This window comes from Aricia agestis, chromosome 4 (genome assembly GCF_905147365.1).
Source record: "Aricia agestis chromosome 4, ilAriAges1.1, whole genome shotgun sequence".
In the NCBI taxonomy this organism is placed as follows: domain Eukaryota; kingdom Metazoa; phylum Arthropoda; class Insecta; order Lepidoptera; family Lycaenidae; genus Aricia; species Aricia agestis.
The window spans coordinates 14,866,306-14,889,366 of record NC_056409.1 but is presented as its reverse complement, the minus strand read 5'-3'; the positions used below and the strand labels follow the sequence as shown (position 1 = coordinate 14,889,366).

The following is a 23,061-nucleotide window of genomic DNA, read 5'->3' as shown; positions in this document are numbered from 1 at the left end:
TTACCCCTACCCTATTCCCTTCCCTACCCTCAACTATTCCCTTCCCTTCCCTTCCCTACCCTCCCCTATTATCCTATTCCCTCTTAAAAGGCCGGCAACGCACTTGCAACTCTTCTGATGCTGCGAGTGTCCATGGGCGACGGAAGTTGCTTTCCATCAGGTGACCCGTTTGCTCGTTTGCCCCCTTATTTCATAAAAAAAAAAATGTTTAAAGCATTCTTATTTAATATTTATTGCACTATGAGGAATTCCCGTTGATTGTTTTGTAAATTGTAGTAAGTATGCAATTACTAAATATAGATATTTAATCATACTTTGACGTCAACAAGTCCAGTGATAACTTTTACCTCTTGATATCGTTGAGCTGCGTCCATAAACCTGACATACATATTGTTTAAAATACATGAAACACATTGATTTGGGCCACACGCAAGAGTTGAAACATTAAGGGTGAAGCCAAACGAGCGTAATTTGTGAGTCGCAGAATTAAATATTCATACGAAGGTGTCACTTGACCCAGAGAAACTGAACAGAACTCCTGAACCTTTAAAGATAAAAGTTTGAAAATTGCAGCATTGCTTAGATAACATCGCATAGATAACACAATTTCGCTTACAGTAACATAATGTGAATTCAGGCCGACTTAATCTTACGATGTAAGGCCTATAAATAAAGAAAAAAAAAACATAATGTGAATAGTTAACATTCGTATGGTTATTTACCCATAAAGCCTTATCTTGTAGATAACTAAAAAGAGTGACATTATTATTTTTAACAAAAAATTAAAACCGACTTACCGACACCGACAACCGATAAGGTAAAAACAATAATAATAATAATTAATACTTTTTAGTTCATATTATTATTGTTTTTACCTTCGAAGTCGGTTTTAATTTTTTGTTAATCTTCATAGGATATTTATATGAGAAGTATAAGTATATTATAGGTCAAATTAGTGTGAAAGCCCGAGAGAAACTAAAATGGCTGCCATTTTACAACCGTGAGAGAAAAATAAAATTTGAGAGTCAATTTGTCCATAAAATATGCCATACATCATGAGTCATGACATTAAAGGATCGGACACCGGTGTCGGGACACATTGTATAAAGGTCACATTTAATCTTAAATATGTAAGTAGTTAAAATTAATCACGCTTTACTTAATATTTATTAATTCATATACTTATTTAGTAACATTTAAATATAGTGAATACAAATTACAAATGCATCAATGTCTTAATCAGTAAACAACAATGGACATATTGATTGGTATCAATATGTCTTTTCCTTTTTTTTATTTATATATAATTATGTCCTTTACTAGCAATTAGATATGTGTAGGTTTTTTCAAAAGAGATGGTCCCAGGTTTCATAGACTTTTGCCCATTGTCCTTTAGTAAACTTTAGGCTGGACTTAAATGCGGCAGCGAAAACGCGCCGTTTGTTCGCTACAACGCGAGATCACATGCAAGGCTATGTAACGATTTATTGAAATAGCAGCGCGGTCGCTCCGTCATTTCCTTGTATTCTCGCGCGTTCGGTAAAGTTCGGTTCGCATATAAATCGATTATCGGGCTTTACTCTCTCATGTGATCTAATATCCAGTCCATGTATTTGGCGACGTTAGTGTATACCCCAGGAACGCTGGAACCACACTTCGTCGGTCCGTACGAGACCAACCCGTATTGCACGATCCTGTACGATCCACGATACTCGCTCTCCAACATCATGGGACTACCTGAGTCTCCGTTGCAGGAGTCTCTCCGGATCTTACCGGCACAGACTTGGTTTTCGTTTATTATTTTGGGATTTCCAGAGCTAAAAAGAGACTTATGATGATAATGACGATAATAATTAATAACACTCTTGTTAGAGTTTTGACGCCTAAAAGCAGCAGGAGTTTGGTCGAAGCCACGCCGGCCGCCGCCTACCGTAAAGAAAATTGTACGAGTACAGCTGCGGTGCTAAAATGGTCGCTTTGGAGAATCATAATATTATAAATCATAATATTATGATTCATTTTTTTTAAATCGCAAAATGGTCACTCTGCTTGAAATTCAAATTCGTACTAATTTGACATTCGTCAGTTTGACGGTTTTGACAATGCATTAGCTGAATTGATTGAGAGGAATTGCAAAATATGACCATTTTAGCCCCGCAGTACTGCCTTGCTCTTTATGAGAGGTGGTTTCTATGGTGAGCGATGAGTTGCTAAATGTATCTCACTATACAGGGTGTAACAAAACAAAGTAACAATACTTTAGGGTTTGTACGAGTCCACTGTATAGAGTTCACTGTGAAATTAGCAGCGCTGTAAGAGTTACTTTTTAAAAACTTTTGTATGGGCAAACTCATGAGGCTTTAAAATTACAAAAAAACCTCTTTCAAGTTTCAGCGCTGCTATTTTGACAGTAAATTCTATACTAAATGTAAAAAGTCAGTGGTGCCTTCCGTTTAAGCATCATTAAGGTACCGCTTGGTGGACGACACGCAGCAACAACATACTTGTCGCGGCGGCACAACTGGTTTCGGTAGGTTTGTAGCGACATGAAGTTCTCATACAAGATCATATTATTATAAACCAGATATATCACTGCGACACATCGTTTGCTGCGTGCGGTGGGTTCCAACCGGTACCTCGAGCCTGTATTGCCACCATAAAGTTTATATACCTAGCGGAATAGAGAGACAAAGGCCTGAGCAAGAGAGATGTCACTATCAGTAACACTGCGTGGTAAAAATAGAGACGTGTGATACATGACAGCAGAACCAATTTTATTCATCTGTTTGACGTCCAGTCGGCACTTATCGGCACGTTGATAATTTAATCTGTTAGAAAGATGATTGTGTAATTGTATACGTAAACAAATTTTTACACACAGACGTCTCGGTTTCGTTTGACAGCTCGTTGCTCTATTCCGCTAGGTATATTAACTTAATGGTTGCGATCGGAGCTGCGGGGCTAAAATGGTCACATTTAGCAATTCCTCTCAATCAATTCAGCTAATAAATTGTCAAAACTGTCAAACTGGCAAATGTCAAATCAGTACAAAAATGCAGAAATTTTTGTACTAATTTGACATTTTGCGATTTTAGAAAAATGAATCATATTATGATTCATATATTGATTCTTCAAAGCGACCATTTTAGCCCCGCTGAGCTAATAATATAAGCTACGTTGCGCGAAACGTGTTTTGAGAACCAACTCAGCGCAGCGCGGTACTTTAAAAAGTTTTTATACTCGTTACAATGGCAAAAATAGTATCGAGTACATATTATTATTGTTTGTTTTTTAACGGTTTATTAAGGCCGTTTATTAATGACGGGACCCTGTCACTTTACTGTCTGTCTGTCCGTTATACGAGTACTTATATCTGACATCAGCCTGTAACATACCTTTTATATTTAGTCAAGCATGTATCCCTTCTCACAATAGAGATGTCGACCTTCCTTAGCAATTTGGAATCCCTGCCTGTTTCCGTAACTCCCCAACCAGCCACTGTCACCTTTTTATCGTCTAAAGACATGATCCTCATTTCTTCTGTTGCTGGTAAACATATAGGGGCCACGTTTCCTGTAACAACCACGGGCATTAATACGATTAAGTTACAAATATAATATTGCTCTGATATGTCTGTGTTTTTTATTTATACTAACCTTTAATTATGTAGAAAGTAAATACGTTTTCGTACACATTTCGCAATTTTTAATAATATTACCTAAAGTAGAAGATGGAAATATTTCGATGACCTCCCCCGCCTTTTGACAATTTAAACAAAAGAGATAACTGATAGCCTTCCGCCTTTGACAACATATTATGACGGGTCGACGTCCGTTGGGCCCATAAAGTAAATATACCTAGCGGAATAGAGAAACAAAGGCCTGGGCAAGAGAGATGTCACTATCAGTAACACTGCGTGGTAAAAAGAGACGTGTGATACATGACAGCAGCACTCTTTTTTTGACGTTCAGTCGGCAAGTGCCGCGCGTTGACAATTTAATCTCATAGAAATCATGCTCAATCATGCTTGTGTAAGTGTATACGTACACATATTTTTACACACAGATGAAACCAATTTCGGTTTCGTTGGACAGCTCGAGATTGTTGCTCTATTCCGCTAGGTATATTAACTTTATGGTCAAAATAAAGAGATAATAGTTTAGGGTGTGTATGTGTCCTCTAAAGGGAGTTTATTGAGTTCACTAAGAAAAGCAGTGCTGGAAAAGTAACTTTTAAAAAATGCTGCTACTAAACTAGTTTAACTTACGATGTGAAAAATCGACTGGTTCCTTGAGGCGCAAGAGAGCTATATCATGAATTTTGTCTGGGTTTGACGTCGACCAGCCTTCGTGCACTATCTCTTCTTCAACCTCAATATCCTGAGGACAATAAATACTTTATGAAGGGTAGTAAGTAATTTATGATATATACGCATGACTGAGGACTAATTTCAAAATTCATAGGTACTAAAAACTTTGTATTTTCCGTAGTGTGTTTTTGTGGGATAAAATTAAAAATATGATTTGACTGCAGAGTGTCGATGAACCATTGACACTCTGCAGTCAAATCATATTTTTTCTATTATATTAATTTAGGTTTAGAAATATTTCGCCATGCCAATAGAGAACTTGGCTACTATTTCAAATTTCAGTTTAACCGGGCGAGGCTGGCGCGTGGCGATTATTGCAAATCGATGTCGAAAATACTGTCTGTAAGAAAAAATGGTATTAGTAATTAAAATACCTGATAGTGTGTCTCGCAAATATATTCAGTTCCAGAACCCTGGCAGTCCGTGGTACTCGTTATATCGTAATCGCCGACCCTCACGCCAGCTATGTTGTGGATGCAGTGTGCTGCCGTCAAAATATACCTCGAGTTGATGATGCTGCCACCGCATGAAAAGTCTAGCCCACTGCCTGGAAACAAGTTAAAGGGAATATCCATATTCCTATTTATTAATGAGGAGCGTCCGTGGCCTAATGGGTAGACCTTCGGTTCGCACTCCTAGAGGGTGCAGGTTCGAACCCGGGTGGAGGCGTGTACCTATGAGACATTTTCTGATCTCAAGTACATAATACGGACGCTCGCACGGTGAAGGAAAACATCGTGAGGAAACCCGCACATAGTTGGTCCCAGACGTTATTAACTAGTTCATTCCTCTGGACTAGGCCGACTATGATGCGAGAATGCCGTATGCGCTTGGGCAACCATCAGGGCCGTAGCTAGGGGGGGGCATAGTGGGGCAATGCCCTACCTTTTAAAATCACAATGCCCTACCTTAAAAATACCAATAATCGGCCAAGTGCGAGTCGGACCCGCGCAATAAGGGTTATACCGCGCACGTACCGTTATAGAGCAAAAATAGTATGGGACCTACCTACCTACCTAACCCTTATTTTTTTTTAAACTTTTATTATTATTTATTAAATTGCATATATTATTAAGGCCTTTGTGAAAATTTCAAGTGCCTACCTGTTGTCATCATTGATAGTTAAGCAAAAAATGTTAGAAAAATCACGTTTGTTGTATGGGAGCCCTCCTTAAATATTTAATTTATTTTGTTTTTAGTATTTGTTGTTATAGCGGCAACAGAAATACATAATCTGTAAAAATTTCATTTCTCTAGCTATTACCGTTCTTGAGTTACAGCCTGGAAACAGACGGACAGACATCGAAGTCTCAGTAATAGGGTCCTGTTTTTACCCTTTGGGTACGGAACCCTAAAAAGGAAGACCTAAAGGACTTGCATTACAGGTATTAGACAACAGAAATATACTTTATTCTTATATAAACTATACATTATATAGTTAAGATTTTTATTATACCTTTAAAAACTTTTTGTTCCGTTGGCAGGATTCGAACCCGCGTCCCCCGGATTAAGCTGCCACACGCCCAACCATTGGGCCACAGAAGTCGTCGATAATAATAATTCTTTGTTCTGTGTATAGATGGCATTTGAATCACGATTACATGAAGCGATGCGTCCATTTAATTATAATCTTAATGAAAAAAAAAGATGTAGTACTGCAGTGTGCGAGTCCACGTTTTCAACTTTAACTGCAATTAATAGGCCTCAAAGACTGTCAATGGGTCACGAAAGAATGGCTGGTATGGTATTTCTGGCCTTTGAAAAAAAAAAGAACAAAAAAAGTTGATCTGAACGAAGTTCTTCGCATTTTTAATAATATGGCGAATCGTAGAATTCAGCTGTTTTAAATATTTTATGTTATTTTATTATTAATTATTATTTTAATAAGTTTGCAGAAACAATAATAATCTAAATATCTTTTTAGTTGTATCTATTGACTCGTATCACCCAACCCAACAATTAATTATTATTTCCTCACTCTCACTCACACGTGGATCGCTACATCCAGAAGTTTTACCATATTGTTCGCTTGTTCTTCGTAATTGAGGATTTAATAATATGTAGTTCTTAGATATAGTGCTCATGCTTTGTCACAGATTTTTTTTAAGTATCTAAGAATAACTATTGAATGAATTGAATACATCATTGACCTAGAGATAAATCAAAACAACAAATACTAAAAACAAAATAAAATCAATATTTAAGGATTCGTGTTTTTTGGCCTTTTTTGCTGCATATTGATATTAATGGCAACAGTAGGCACTGGACATTTTTGCGAAATCACTTAATTAATTAATAATATAATTAAAATTACATTTATATTTAAAGGGGGCTCAATTACAAAAAACACAATTTTGGCCTATTTTTTATCTATAACGGTACGAAACCCTTCGTGCACGAATCCGACTCGCACTTGACCGATTTTTTTTGCTTCCGCCCTACCTGTAACCGACGCTGCCCTACCTCAAATTTGACTCTAGCTACAGCCCTGGCAACCATACGGACATTTAAAAATCCCAGGCACTACAGTATTTGGGGAGTGGTTACTTCGCTCTGAAAAATACTGTATAAATCATCCACAACGGATGTAAAAGCCTAGTTTTTATTTATGAATGGTAAATGAACTTGGCTGTCGTTTCACAATAATTATTGTGTTTTCGATAGCATTTACACTTACGAGTGCGTGTTGCGATCAGGGCCATCCAGGGAAACTCGTAAAGTCCTGCAATCGTTCCACCGACGACGCGTTTGCCGTCGATGTCGCCGCAGTCGGCGTCGGGCAGCAGTCGAACATTGGGGTGACTTTCGATCGGTACTGGATCAAATTTTAAGCATGTTTATTTTTTACTGGATGATGCCCGCAACTCCGTTGCGCCAAAATTCGTTTATCGCGCGGAACCGTACATTTTTCTGGGATAAAAAGTATACTATGTCCTTTCCCGGGACTCAAAGTATCTCCATGCCAAATTTCAGCAAAATCGGTTCAGCGGTTTGGGCGTGAAGAGGTAACATACAAACAGACAGACAGACGGACAGATAGACAGACACACTTTCGCATTTATAATATTAAATCGGGTGAATTTCGTACCATTTTCCTCCTATCAATTCAGACCGCAACGCGACGAGGCGAGGCGAGGCGCGGCGCGGCATAAATTTGTATGGATTTGACAGATTTCAATTGCATGAGACGTCTTGCATTATCAAATCCATATCATATACCCTAAGGGTTTTATATAATAGGATGTCTTGTTATAAAATATTATTATTTTATGGTGTTGTGCAGTCTAGTATAAACGTCATGTCGGTCAGTCCGTCTTCGGTCTGCGGTCCAAAATGTTGACGATATAGAGACGATAAGGTGTTTAATAGGATTGACGATGATACATATTTCTGCATACATATACCTCTTGCAGCAGTAGGAATAGTACGTTCCACTTGGTCACTTTCAGGAGCCCCAATTTGGGCACCAATACTTTCGATTCCTGTGTTACCCGCAGTGGCGGCGAAGTCAGAGCAACACACCTGAACGAAATAAAAATGTAGTTAATTCAATGCACACTTACCTGGTTTCCTTAGTTTAGACAGTTTAAAAGCCTATAACTACCGAGTGGAGTGGCCACTTAGGGCTCATGTCCACAGTAACACCGGATTTTTATTTTTAGTAAAATCCCTTTTCATTGTTATTTAGAATCACAATGTCGTGCGCCTAAATTTTATTGAAAAAAATTCAGTAACTAATAAGTAATTAGTTATAGGTACATGGTGGTAGCGGTCATTGACTCCCTGTCAAAAAACTTGTAATTTTCTTTATAAACCGCGATTGACAATGGACTAGGAACATCTGACACTTCATTGTCAATCGCGGTTTATATAGAAAATGACAAGTCTTTGACAGGGAGTCAATCCCCACTTCCGCCATGTTTCGCCGAGTACAGTATAACAGATTTTATTATTCATACTTAATAATTATTAGCCTTACATAGCAATTAGCATCACAAATACATATAAGAGTTCACAATTATTTTAATATATAAAATACTATACTACATGTTATAATTCAAAACCTAGTAAACCTCAGCTAATTCGATCGGAACATGAACGATTTATTCTAAAGTTTCCTAGTTATCAAATCGGTTACTGACTATTCTAAATTGTAAATGATCATGCTGTAACCGGGGGACAGAATACATCCTTATAAGTAAAAAAAATTATAACTTACCATGGGTGGACTTTTAGGTTGTGATATGTCGTATCCACAGAAAGCAGTCTTGAAAATATCACCGTGCACTTGGCGCTTGGCCAGCTCCATAGCATTCGGACACGAGGTGTATAACACGCAGTCATCACATTGCTCTGAAAATAAATAAAAAATATTTATACTATAAACTAGATGACCCGATGAAATTCGTATCAGTATTACTCAGTGACCTATCAGACGGAGAGCGTAAATTACCACTTGAAAGTAGAATGCGAAAGCAGTAGCATGCTCATGGTCACGGTAGAAATGCGAAAGTTAGAAACTCTGTGGAGATAAACTGAAGGTACCGTTCCGATCTTTACCACGGCTAATCAAATAAAAATCAAATATCGGATAGAACCTTCTGTTTATCTCCACATAGTTTCTATACTTTAACATTTCTACTGTGGCCATGCTAGGGCTACAGAAAGCTTGAACGCGTGACTGTTTTCCTTCATAGGTTCCTAATATAATCCGTTCCTGGACTCAATATATTTAATATTCGTATATCAAAACAAAAATTAGTCAAGTTTTAGTAATACCAACAAAATTCAAAATAATTTTTAATTATATTGTTAAACGAATAAGTTATTTCCCCAAAAGAATTAATCATAATTAAACAAAAGCCGACAAAAACCGTGAATTTATATTTTTAGATAAAGAGCTTCAGAGAAGTAATAATTAAATATTAACTTACTTAATGTGTATATAACTTTTATCCACAACAGGACTAGGAATAATATATATTTAACCATTTTATAAAGGATGCAACCCACGACCAGAACGGTCGAACTAATTGTGTAAACTGACTATAATATTATGTGGACTACTGATATCTAGTGTATAACAATAATAAAATGAATAATTGCTTTTAAATCCATACTAATATTATAAATGCGAAAGTATCTCTGTCTGTCTGTCTGTCTGTCTGTCTGTCTGTCTGTCTTGCTTTCACGCCAAAACTACTGAACCGATTGCAATGAAATTTTGTACACAGTTATTCTAGAGTCTGAGAAAGGACATAGGCTACATTTTGATGTGGGAAAATATCTTATTTCCATGAAAATATCGATGAAAATTTATTCGCATTGCGCAGGCCAGCGCTCATCCCGGGGGTCCTGGGTTCGAGTCCCGCAGGCGGAACAAGTTTTCAATGTTCCTGGGTCTTGGATGTGTATTAAAATAATATTTCAAAAATCTTAAATATATTTTATGTATAATATTATAAAAAATCCAGAAATATATCGATGCAATTTAGTTCTAATACGATTCAACAGATGGCGTTTTATTTTATTTTAGTTCTAATACGATTCAACAGATGGCGTTTTATTTTTTACTTAAATATATTTTATGTATCTATACTTCTATACTAATCCATACTAATATTATAAATGCGAAAGTATCTCTGTCTGTCTGTCTGTCTGTCTCGCTTTCACGCCAAAACTACTGAACCGATTGTAATGAAATTTTGTACACAGATAGTCTAAAGCCTGAGAAAGGACATAGGCTACATTTTGATGAGGGAAAATATCTCATTTCCATGATAATAACGATAAAATGAATTCCTACTGCTGTTTCAAAATATGAAACCAGATGGCGTTCTAAAATAAAGGAGTACGTGTACCATGTTGGCCTATTATTCCATGCAGAAATATAATTTATCGATGCAATGAACATTTTAGTTCTGATATATGACAACAGATGGCGTTTTATGTTTTACTTCATTGTAATATAGAATTAATCATACTTAATGTTTTTTTTTTTATAATTTTTAATACGTTAGAATATTATGTTTAATAATATTATCACTTGGTATAATCTATCTTATCTATTCCTACTGCATTTCCAGATAACGCGGAGTGTACCGTGTTAGCCTATATTTCATTCAGAAATATCAATGCAATGAACATTTTAGTTCTAATATAGGAAAACAGATGGCGTTTTATATTTCACTTTATTGTAACAGAACTAATCATACTTTATTATAATATGTTTTTATTCATAACTAGCTGTTGCCCGCGACTTCGTTCGCGTGGACTTCAGTTTAATAGCGCGCGGTGTCAACAAAATTGGTGTCAAATTAAAAAAAAATTAAAACCCTGGTGAGTGGTAACCCCTTAATAATTATTCAAAATACCCAAAAATAGCTGTGCAGGGTGCACATAATATTTCATTATTTTAAATTAAACTTTATTTATGCCAAATGAGTAGTGAGTTATTAATAAACGTGTATAACAATCGAAAGAATCGAAAAAAATACATTCAGATGGTACCATCTCATATAGAAACACGCTTGAGTAGCGCTATCTAGCGCGATGTAGGGTCTCTTAGCGCCATCTCATTATGAATTTTTGAAATTTTCGATCGCGGAAAAACGAGACACAATAATAGCTTATCTATTGTTATCGCGGCCGGATGTGGCCACTTGGGGCTTCATGAATTAAATAAATGTACGCATAAACAACCCCTTTTTTCAGTTAAAAAGTCTATGTCCTATGTCCTTTCTCAGGCTTTGGACTATCTGTGTACAAAATTTCATTACAATCGGTTCAGTAGTTTTGGCGTGAAAGCGAGACTGACAGACAGACAGAGATACTTTCTATATACTATCCCTTGGTATATTTTGACCCTGGTTATAACGAAATTTTGTCAAAGGTTTTATGAAGCTTTGAAATGGACACCAACTTTGTTTATTTAAATTTTAAAGTTGGTGTCCAATTTTCATTGTTTTAAATTTCACGTAAGTATATATAGGTATCACTAGCTGTTGCCCGCGACTTCGTCCGCGTGGACTTCAGTTTATAGTACTTTATAGCGCGCGATGTCAACAAAATTGGTGTCAAAAGCTTTTATAAAACAACCCTGGTACCCCTTAAATCAATACAGCTGTGCAGTGTGCACACAATAAGTATTTCATTTTTTTTATATTAAACTTTATATTTTATGCCAAATTTTAAAGCTTATTTAGCCCTCCGATTACACAACTTTACCCATAAACTATTTATCATTGATAGATTTAAGGTTACGTCACTGCACAGATAAAGTACTGAGTTATTTAATACCGTAGAATAGATATAACAATCGAAAAAAATCGAAACTTAAATGTAAGATGATACCACGTCTTATAGGAAGACTTTTGAGCAAGCGTCAGCGCGATGTAGAAGACGCATGGCGCCATCTATTATGAATTGCTGGAACTAACTTAATTTGAACAAATTTACGCATTTTCACCCCCTTACAACCCTTTTTTCCAGTAAAAAAAGTAGCCTATGTCCTTTCTCAGGCTTTAGACTATCTGTATACAAAATTTCATTACCATCGGTTCGGTAGTTTTGGCGTTTGGCGTGAAAGCGAGACTGACAGACAGACAGACAGACAGAGATACTTTTGGCGTTTGGCGTGAAAGCGAGACTGACAGACAGACAAAGATACTTTCGCATTTATAATATTAGTATAGATTATGTGCACACTGCACAGCTGTTTTTGGGTATTTTGATTAATTAAGGGCCGCGCTACACCGGAATGGCAGCGGCGAGGCGAGCACTTTCAGCGCTGCCATTCCGGTGTAACGCGGCCCTAAGAGGGGTACCACTTACCAGGGTTTTAAAAAGTTTTTAAATTTGACACAAATTTTGTTGACACCACGCGCTATAAACTAAAGTCCACGCGGACGAAGTCGCGGGCAACAGCTAGTTAATAATAAGTAATAACTTATCGGACTAATTGTACCTCCTGAAGAGTACTAAAACTTTTTGTAACTTAAAAATAGGCTAAGTGCGAGTAGGACTCGCGCACGGAGGGTTCCGTACCATAATAGAGCAGAAATGTGTTTTTTGTATGGGTAATTATTATTTTTTTTTAATTATATATACAATTCAGTATTTTCTGAACATTTCAAGTGCCTTCACAAAAAATAGCAAAAAAATTACGTTTGTTGTGTACGTTTGGTGTTAAGGGTGCTCCCCTTGAACATTTAATTTATTTGTTCTAGTATTTGTATTAGGTATAAGAACCGCCATAGCTAGACTTATGAAATTTTCACAGATTGCGTATTTCTGACTTTTATTGCCGCTATAACAACAAAATACTAAAAATAAAATAAAATAAATATTTAAGGGGGGCTCTTCATCTCTCCATACCAAAGGGCATAGGATAATTTTGGTCCCGGGACAATGTTCCAGCGTGATAAACCTATTTTGGCGTAACGGAGTTATTTAATTGTAAATATTGCAACAACTAATTTACGGCCATTCCCAATATTTGATCTATCTCTGGTTTTGCCCTACTAAAGATAGGAATATCTCACATTAGACATAAGAGACATATATTTTATGTGAATTGTGAGCTATTCCTATCTCTAGTAGGGCAAAACCAGAGATAGATCAAATATTGGGAACTGTTTACATATTAGGTACGTTACGTAAATGTTTACATATTAGGTACTAAAAATAATGATGAACAGTTTATAAGGATAATTAAAGGAAATAAACAAATAATAATTTATTTATCACTGTCGCTGTTAACAATAATATATATATATCAGTTATTAGTCAACACCTATTTTAAGTTGTTATTGCAGAAAATCCCAGACATAAACAAGCATAAATCAGGCGATCAGCCTGCATTGTCTTAAGAGAACTTGGAAATTACATGTTTCCAAGGTGGGAATCGAACACACGACCTCCGAGGCAATAGCCACGCTCTAAGCCACTGGACCATTTAAAAAAAAAAGTAAGCATATCATTGCCAACTACATCTCATGTATCTCTTATCTATACATCTATATCTATACACCTATACATACATACATACATACATATACATAAAATTGGAGTGTCTGTTTGTAATATTGAAAGAACTGTTTTTTACTACATATACACCCGGTTTCTGAAAGGCAGATCAACACTAAAATTAACTAATCGCCTGTTAAATCTCTTGTCAAGTAACAATTGGGTTGTTAGAAGCACGGTTAGTTAGTTTAATTTGATCAGCGCGTCAGTTGACGGTAGCTGTTTAATTTGACTCGAGAATGATATGTCAACCGCCATTTTGGGTTTCCAAAACGCTTGTCAAGCCATGATCGTAGATTAAAGGTTTGTCAAAAGCTGTGTCAACTAATCGGTAATTATGGGTGAATTAACTTATGAATTCAATTGATTTTTTTATGTGAATCTACATTTTCTCTTTGAACCTACGTTACTATAAGGTTCGTAAACACATTTATTATGAAGTTTTTATAAAAATTCGTAAGAAATACGTCGATTATGCAAAAAAACTGTTTTATTTGCAATACTCGTTTTATTTGCAAAAAATGTATATTATAATCAATTTCATTTCTATAATGAAGAAGAATTTAGGTTTCGATATTGTCTGAAAAATTGAAATTCGGAATTCTGACAAATGGACGAAAATATATCAAAAATCGCATGTCAAATCAAAATTATCAAAGATTTGTTAATTTTCGTCTGATCAATGTTTCAAAAAGTATCACATTTGAAATTCCCAGAACATCTTTGAAAGCAATGACAGTCTGTAATTCCTTCTTTTGACATTTAATTTGCATTTTTGATAGTTAATAGTGAAGCAATAAACGAAAACAAACAAATCGCTAGTCAAATTAAAAATGATCATAGATTAGTTAATTTTCGGCTGATCACTGTATCAAAAACACAAACTGATTTGACATCTATGCTAAATTAACAGCAGTGTTAGTTGATCAGTGATTTGACATACCTTTCAGAAACCGGGGGTCAGACACCAAATACGTATAGACACCAAAACAACATTTTTTACAATTTTTGTCTGTATGTCTGTCTGTCTGTCTGTTACGGCTAATCTCTGATATGGCTGGAGCGATTTTGACCGGACTGTAGTAAGGAATAACTAAGCCTTTTTTTAACTGACTTCCGAAAAGGAGGAGGATGTATTTCACTTTTTAGGGTTCCGTAGCCAAATGGCAAAAAACGGAACCCTTATAGATTCGTCATGTCTGTCTGTCTGTCTGTCTGTCTGTCCGTCCGTATGTCACAGCCATTTTTCCCCGAAACTATAAGAGCTATTGAAACTTGATAAGTAGATGTAGTCTATGAACCGCATTAAGATTTTGATATAAAAATGGAAAAACCATAAAAAAATTTAGGGGTCCCCATAGGTACAACTGAAACAAAAAAAAAATTATTCATCTTACCTATACGCGTTGGGTATCCTTACTGCTGCTGCGGAACCCTTCATGGGCGGGTCCAACTCGCACTTGACCGGTTTTTTTATAATGGTTCGCGGACTACTCCGCCATTTGTGGACTGATTTCCAAAATCCTTTTGTTGTTAAAGGAGATGTAGCCCAAATTTCGTAACGTGGTCACAAAAGTGGTGATCTGATGATGCAATCCATGAGAAATCGATGGGACTCCTTGAAATTTATATGGATCACATAGTAATTTAACGTTTTTCTGAAGGATTTTAAGCTTGAACTACTAAAAACTAAGCATTTGCGCCGAACACTGATCTCCAATAATGGAGGTCAGTGGCGCCGAAGTATACCCTGGTTCCGAAGGTGCTGCACAGAACTCTTGAATCTTTATACCTCTAGATACGGCATGTAACATGTTCGGCAATTTCGGCGTTGTTTCAACAACTACAAGCATATTTAAATATCAATGTGTCAATTTAAATACTAATCATCATCATCACTATAATAAGGCCATTAATCATCAGTCATCACTAGACATCGGATTATATGCACGATCAATATGCCGAAATATGCATGCAAATATGCATGAAAAATGGCCGAAATATGCACAAAATATGCACAATCAAAAGCCACTTATTATAAAAATGTATTCTTTTGGGAAGAGTTTTCCGGTGTTGCCCATAATAAATGCACAAATTTTCATAATTCCATTAAATCCAGGACTTTGTCTTCTTTCTTTACTTACAATCTTAGTGTCCATTATTGCGGAAGTCTTTAAACAAGGGTGGGCTACATATTTAAAGGATTTTGATCTATCATACCTCTGTTTCGTGGCCTCGGTGTGTATTATGATAGCTAGTTTGGAGACAACGAGGGCATAATATGGCTGAAATATGCACTATCAACGAAAAAATGCCAAAATATGCACTATCGCCTAAAAAGCCCCATTATATGCATTTGCATATGCAAGTGTGCAAATGCATATAATCCGATGTCTAGTCATCACATTCGCTATTATCAAAACTCTTGCCTTTGAAGTGTACACGGAATGTCAGGAGAGCTATTATCGAGCGAGGAGGGAAGAAATGGACGAAACAAGTCGCTTGTTTAAAAGTTCCTTCTGCGGCATCGAAGATTTCGACTCCGTAAAAGCATAGAGTATAGTCTACTAGATGACGCCTGCGACTCCGTAGCATTAATGTTTAATGCGATGGAACCGTACATTTTACAGCGACAAAAGTATCCTAATTCCTTTCCTGGGAGTCAAAAAAATTCCATGCCAACAAAAAATCGGTTCGACGGTATGCGGAAACAGGTTTATAATGGAAGTATGGATTCTTAAGTCAGCAGAGAATCGTAAGCGTCATTATGACTCCAATGACTCCTAGCCGAGTTCACGTTTACAAACATGAACTGCCGCACTCAGAGACGAATATTGACTACTTAAGATTTTGACAGAATATAATGCATGGTGATTATGTAAATCTTTATCCCATCAAAAACATCCTGTAAAAAAACCAAGTCTCGCAACTCAGTTTTTATACCGTAAAATTTATGAGATCCATGCAATATCAAGTCGGTTAATTAATTCAGTCCCTACCTAGGGGACTTCTGTCTCAAGTTAGTTCGTAAGTTATTAACATATCAATATTAAAAATATTTTACGTTTTAAATAAATAGATGGACTTGGACATCGCATGATTAGATTGTTTAGTATAACACTATACAGTATCACACAGCAATACGGGCCTGCATCAATCGCATGAAGCGCAATAGACTAAACAATCTAATAATATAATAATTATGTATAAATTGTAAGGTACATTGTGTTTTCATGCGATGAAAACACAATGTACCTTACTGCCGTGCCCCCAGATTTAATAACAGTAATAAAGTAGAGATTTCTTTGATTATAATAAATTTATCATTCGTCGCTGAGTGCAGCAGTAGCCCTTTGTTATATAACACTGATACTAATTATCAGTGAGACACATGACATTCGTTAGTTTTGTAAATTCACTTTCTTGTCATACAATCAGCCTGCTTTGTGCTCAGCAAACTTTTAATAACTGTCCAACGCGGGAATCGAAGCCACGACCTACTCAAGGGCCACGCCCTATACCACTAAATACAAAATACGTTTCGTAGGCCAGCGTCTACGTCGTAGGTGCTACGCCGTAGCCCGTAGACTCCAATATTACTGCTCCACTCAGAGACGAATATTATGAATCTGAGTGCGGCGGAGTATCTGATTAATTATTATTTTTAATGTTAAATTAACACACGACATGATATTTTAAAAATGTTTTAGCTGTCTGTCTGTCTCTAAATAATAAATGTGAATCACACTGATATTCCTGAGACATAAATACAAATATATTATTTTGATGCTTAAGTTTTAATCTAAACATGCACGTTTGCGCGTTTTCAAATGGCCGTTATTTCCTGTTGTCACCTTGACGGCTGACCCCTTATCGTTGCAGTTCAATATGTTAAACATAATATTATAATATACTTATCAACAGCTTATCACAAGGATTAATTTATACACTCAAGATACCTACTAATAGTCTAGTTTTATACGTGGGAGAGCCATGCTTCGGCACGAATGGGCCGGCTCGACCGGAGAAATACCACGTTCTCACAGAAAACCGGCGTGAAACAGCGCTTGCGCTGTGTTTCGCCGAGTGAGTGAGTTCACCGGAGGCCCAATTCCCTTCCCTATACTCCCCTATTCCCTTCCTTTCCCATCCCTACCCTCCCCTATTACCATATTCCCTCTTAAAAGGCCGGCAACGCACCTGCAGCTCTTCTGATGCTGCGAGTGTCCATGGGCAACGGAAGTTGCTTTCCATCAGGTGACCCGTTTGCTCGTTTGCCCCCTTATTTCATAAAAATAAGTCATATTTTAATACAAACTGATATGCAGTTTGGCGGTTTTGAAACAATTTTGTAAAATACTTGAATAAATACATAAAAAAAAAAAGATGCGTTTACTTTTGTTACTTTCACGCGCACAAAGGTTCGTGCCGTGGGACCCGCACATCTTTAGGCAATAATAATCGGCCAAGTGCGAGTCGCTCTCGCTCATGAAGGGTTCCGTACTATTATAGAGCAAAAATAGGCCAAAAATTCTGTATTTTTCATTTTATTTTAATATTTTTATTCATAAATAAAGTACACATATAATAATGGATTTAGTGAGTGCCTACCTGTTAGTGCCTGTTACCATTATTGATATCGAGTAAAAAAGGCAAAAAAAAATCAAGTTTGTTGTATGGGAGCCCTCTTTAAATATTAACTACTTATATTTTGTTTGTAGTATATTTTGTTGTATAAGGGCTGTTGGCGACTGGCTGGACAGACCATTCTGTTTTTAAATATTGTATTTTTTACTTTTCTATGTCACATTTTTCCTTTTGACGTTTTTACTGTTTTTGTGATTTAGTCTATCTTGGAACATTACAGTTGTCGCTTCACTTGGTGTTATCATTTGGTAGTTACAGTTTTCCTCATCTTCGTATCGTACAGTCCATCTCTCCCGTCGTTATCATTTGGTCCTTCTTCGCTGTAATTTAGAACCATTATTTTGTCTTCATCGTAGTTTTAAAATCGTCTTAGTTCTAGTTCATTGTCGCCTTAGCGTAGTACTATCATTAATGCGTTGTAGTATCACCTTATTTCACTTTATTTGTAGTATCCTTCTCTTCACCGTAGCTTATTTTCGTCATTTACTTCACATTACATTTTAATCTTTCGTTTGCGCATTTTTTTTAGAACTTCATCATGTTGACGCGTTCTAAGAGTTCTAGAAAATCCATCGCAGAAGCGGCAACTGCCGAAGCCGAGCAAACCCAGTGCAGTGATCGTTCGCTTCACGACGTTCGCCTGGTTTCGAACACTGGTTCCGAGATTGACCCGGCATCGTTGGCTGGGAGAGTCTTACAGCCCACAGACACAGCGCCTTCCAGCGCGTCGCCAGGGCCCGAGGCAGACGACCATCCCAGCCGGCGCCGAACAGGGGAGGCTTTCTTTCAAAGCACTAACGCGAGTTCTTGCAGTGGTCGAACCGGAAACGAGCGCACGCAGTCTTCGCGCTCTTCAGCAGCCGTAAGGGCAGAAAGGTTGGCCCTGGAGGCGGAGTGCACGCGGCAGCAACTGAAGAGGCAGCGCGAGCTCTCACAACGCGACGCCGAGCGCGAGCGCGAACTCGCGCGCCTAGAGGCCGAACGCGAGCGCGAACTCGCGCGCCTGGAGGCCGAGGTCGAGCAAGCGGAGCTTCGTGCGAAGCTTGCCGCATCGGAGCTAAAAGATAAGTCTCGTTGTAGTTCTTACTCTAGTTTACGACGTACCGCGTCATGGGTACGCGGGCAAAACATGGCAATTGCAGGTGACAGGCCAGGTAGAACCCCAGCTGTGACTTTGGGAAGCACCCAAGGTCCACCCGTACAGCTGGCGGATCTGACCTTCGAGGCCTTGTCACCACGTGCTACCGCCAACCCTTGCCCACCCACACAAATGACGGGTACTAACGGAGGACTACCGAGAGCTGATTCATCGTCCGAACCGATCGCTCGACTCGCCCAAGCCATCAATGCTCTCGCCGACCGCCCTAAAAGACCCGAACTGGTCCCCTTTGCTGGTGAATTAAGCCAATGGCTTGCCTTTAGAAGTAACGCAAATTTTTCCGCAGCGGAAAACATTTCGCGGCTGCAAAACGCGATTCGCGGACCCGCCTACCACTCCGTGGCGTCCTTGCTGTGGACGTCTCTTGACCCTCAGGAGATTATCGACGCCCTGCAGCAGACATACGCCCGGCCGGAAATTCTGGTGGCCCGAGAAATCTCGGACATACGAGGCAGTCCTAAGATAAGTACCCCTGAACATTTAAATGCACTTGCGAACAAACTGCGAAACTTAATTAGTACAATTAAAATTTTAAATCAAAATGACTACTTGTACTCGCCCGAGCTTTTCCGCTCTATTCTATTAAAACTAAACGAGCATACGAGGTCTCGATTTACCGACTTTGCCGCCGCTTGTATGCCTTCGTCTCAAAATATGACAAAATTAGAGACGTTGTCAAAATTTCTTTTAGCGGAGGCGGACAAACAACTTAAATATAACTTTGTATTCGATATTGTTAACGTGACGCCCAGGCCGCCTGTTTATACTATGCACAAAACCTTTCCCAAACGAGTTGAGTCGGTACACGCAACAACGTCCGGCAACTCCGTACCCACTTGTAGTTTTTGCAAGAAAGGACAACACCTCATAAGAGCGTGTCAACCATTCCTTTCTCTATCGGTAAGCGACAGGTGGCAGTGGGTAAAAGACTCAAAAGCGTGTTATCGATGTCTTAAAACTTACCCACACTCGTGGAATAACTGCCGCGGAACTAAACGCTGCGGGGTCGACGGATGTCTCAGACGACACCACGCACTACTTCATGGCCAAACTGACATTACATTACGCGCACCGGCCGACGTGCAGGTAACCAATACCAGTACCGACGTTCAAAGTGCCGTCACAAGCGCCACCATACGTAACAGTAGCGAAACAGAAGCACCGCTACAGATATCTAATACTGACCTCCCACAATTTCCAGAAACTCCGCAGCCCGTCAACTTCCCGCGCGGCCTTCTTAAAATCATTGCGGTCACTATTGAGGGCCCCGACGGCGAGTATGAGACGACGGCACTACTGGACGAGGGCAGTACCGCGACGCTCATCGACAGCGAAGTAGCGACTCGTATCGGTGCTGTTCCCATCCGACAGGAGCGGGTCAGGTTAGAGGGGGTTGGCGATATGTCGAAGGTCGTGGACGTAAGTTATGTCAACTTCTACATCCGTGGTCGCAATAAAACCGAACGACACCTTGTCGAAAACGCAAGGGCCATTAAACCCCTTAATTTACGGGTGCGTAACGATAAAGTGAACGTGGTAAATTACGACCACTTGGCGGCTTTGTCCACCGACCTGACGACAAGCAGCGACCCCCCTTCCATACTTATCGGTGCCCCTGACTGGCATTTGACAGTCAGCCGTGAGGTGCGTTGTGGACGGAAAAATGAACCTGTCGCCTCGAGAACCCTCTTAGGGTGGGTACTCCACGGTGCCTCGTCTAACTCTTCCAAGCCAATGCAATTCGTGAACCAGCTCAACGTTCACCAGCACTGTGACGAGTTGGACGCCTTGATTAAAAGTCAATACGATATTGACTCTTTAGGCATTACAAAAAGCCTACCTCGCCAGAGCGTCGACGATGCACGCGCCGTCAGTATCATTGACGAGTCGGCTCGACGACTGGCGGATGGCAGCTTTGAAGTCGCTTTACCCTGGAAGGAGCACTTACCAAACGTTGTACCCGATAGTTACCCACAAGCGTTGTCCCGCCTTAAGGCTCTTGAAAGGCAAATGTCAAAGGACCCAAAGTTTGAAGTAGCGTTTAGAAAATTTATTACGGATATTCTATCTAAAGGATATGCCGAGGAATGCGAACCTAGTACCTACCACGGAAGCGACCAGCATCGTAGTCGCGTCCGCTGGTACCTACCTATATTTGGTGTCTTCCATCCGCAGAAAAAGAAGTTGAGAGCCGTTCACGATGCTGCCGCTACGACACGAGGTGTCAGTTTGAACAGCATGTTGTTACAGGGCCCGGACCTCCTGCGATCTTTGATAGATATACTATTCAGGTTTAGAGAAGGGCCCGTAGCTTTAAATGCGGATATAAAGGAGATGTTTCCCCAGATTAAAATAAGTCCTAAAGATAGGGACGCTCAGCGCTTTCTTTGGCGGTCAAACGGAGTGGTACGCGAGTATCGTATGTCGTCGATGATCTTTGGCGCCGTTTGTAGCCCTTTTATAGCGCTCCACCTTAAAGATAAAAACGCTAAAGAATTTCAATCGACTCACCCAGAAGCCTGCAGCGCCATCTTAAACGATCACTACATGGACGACTACCTATCTAGCCATTTTAACATCGCTGACGCAGCACGAATAGCTTCGGAGATAGTCATGGTTCACAAAAATTGCCAATTCGAAATGCGATCCTGGATCTCCAACGTACCAGACGCATTATCTAAAATTCCAAAAGAACTCCGAAGCGATTGTGATGACATCTACTTACCCTCTAACAAGGAAGTAGGCGTTCTTGGCGTCAAATGGAATCCCGCCCGAGACACTCTCACCTTTCGGGCGACCACTGAAACGACTGACGAAGCCGTTACCAAACGAATTGTTCTCTCAAATGTGATGAAGCTGTACGACCCTTTAGGTCTTCTCATGCCCATCACAATTTGGGGACGCATTCTTATACAAAAATTATGGCGCGAAGGCGTCGGTTGGGATACGCTACTGCCAAGTAAGTACGTAGAAGAATATAAAGCATGGTGTAAACTCCTAAGGGAAGCCTCCTCTATAGAGGTGCCACGATGCTACCTTCTCAACCTGGAGCGGAGTGACATTCAACTTCATGTCATTTCGGACGGTGGAGAACAAGCATACGCCTGTGTCGCTTTCTGGCGCGTGATGTACACAGATGGCACCGTGTCTGTAGCCCTAATCGGTAGTAAAGCGCGAGTGGCGCCACTGAAGCCGTTATCGATACCCCGATTAGAGCTACAAGCAGCGCTAATTGCATCACGTTTCTCGCAAACAATTAAAAGTGCCCACCGTCTAAAACCGTCGCGGACAATATTTTGGACGGATTCCACTACAGTTTTGAAGTGGATTAGGAGCGACGCGCGTAATTTTAAGCCCTTTGTAGCGCATAGGTTGGGAGAGATAGCGGAACTCTCCAACCCGTCTGATTGGAGATGGCTCCCTACCTCTCTCAACGTGGCTGACGATGCCACGAAGCCTAAAGTTTTGAAACTCGAGGCTAACCATAGATGGTTTTCTGGCCCGCCTTTCCTTTTGCAGACTGAGGACTTTTGGCCAAAGGAAACGCAAGCCAATACCGCGAACCTTTCAGATTCCGAATTAAAGCCAGAAATTGTTGGTCTTCTTACCGAAGAACCTTTTTCAAAATTCCCAGTGCCCGATCCGAGACGTTTTAGTAGTTGGCTGCGCCTTCTGCGATCCACTGCACGCGTTTATCAATTTGCTAGATTGTTTATGTCCAAAATAACTCGTTCGGCTGATCTTAATTCTTCAATTTTCATGTCCATAGGTCCAGGGAGCACCACGTCCCTTCTTCAACTTCTAGAGTCCGACCTCGCCTGGGCGGAGAAGACATTATTGAGACACTCGCAATGGGATT

The 23,061-nt window shown here is 39.2% G+C and overlaps 1 protein-coding gene across 1 annotated transcript; it reads right to left on the bottom strand.

The window, feature by feature from the left end:
• Positions 1-1,576: 1,576 nt before the first annotated feature.
• Positions 1,577-9,390, bottom strand: LOC121726115 (phenoloxidase-activating factor 3-like). The gene is made up of 8 exons (XM_042113348.1): positions 9,304-9,390; positions 8,589-8,722; positions 7,774-7,891; positions 7,047-7,184; positions 4,744-4,916; positions 4,268-4,379; positions 3,396-3,573; positions 1,577-1,817 (listed from the first exon to the last, which is right to left on the bottom strand). The coding sequence occupies exons 1-8, from the start codon at positions 9,359-9,361 to the stop codon at positions 1,577-1,579; spliced, it is 1,152 nt and encodes a 383-aa protein (XP_041969282.1). The 5' UTR covers positions 9,362-9,390.
• Between the last annotated feature and the right edge of the window lie 13,671 nt (positions 9,391-23,061).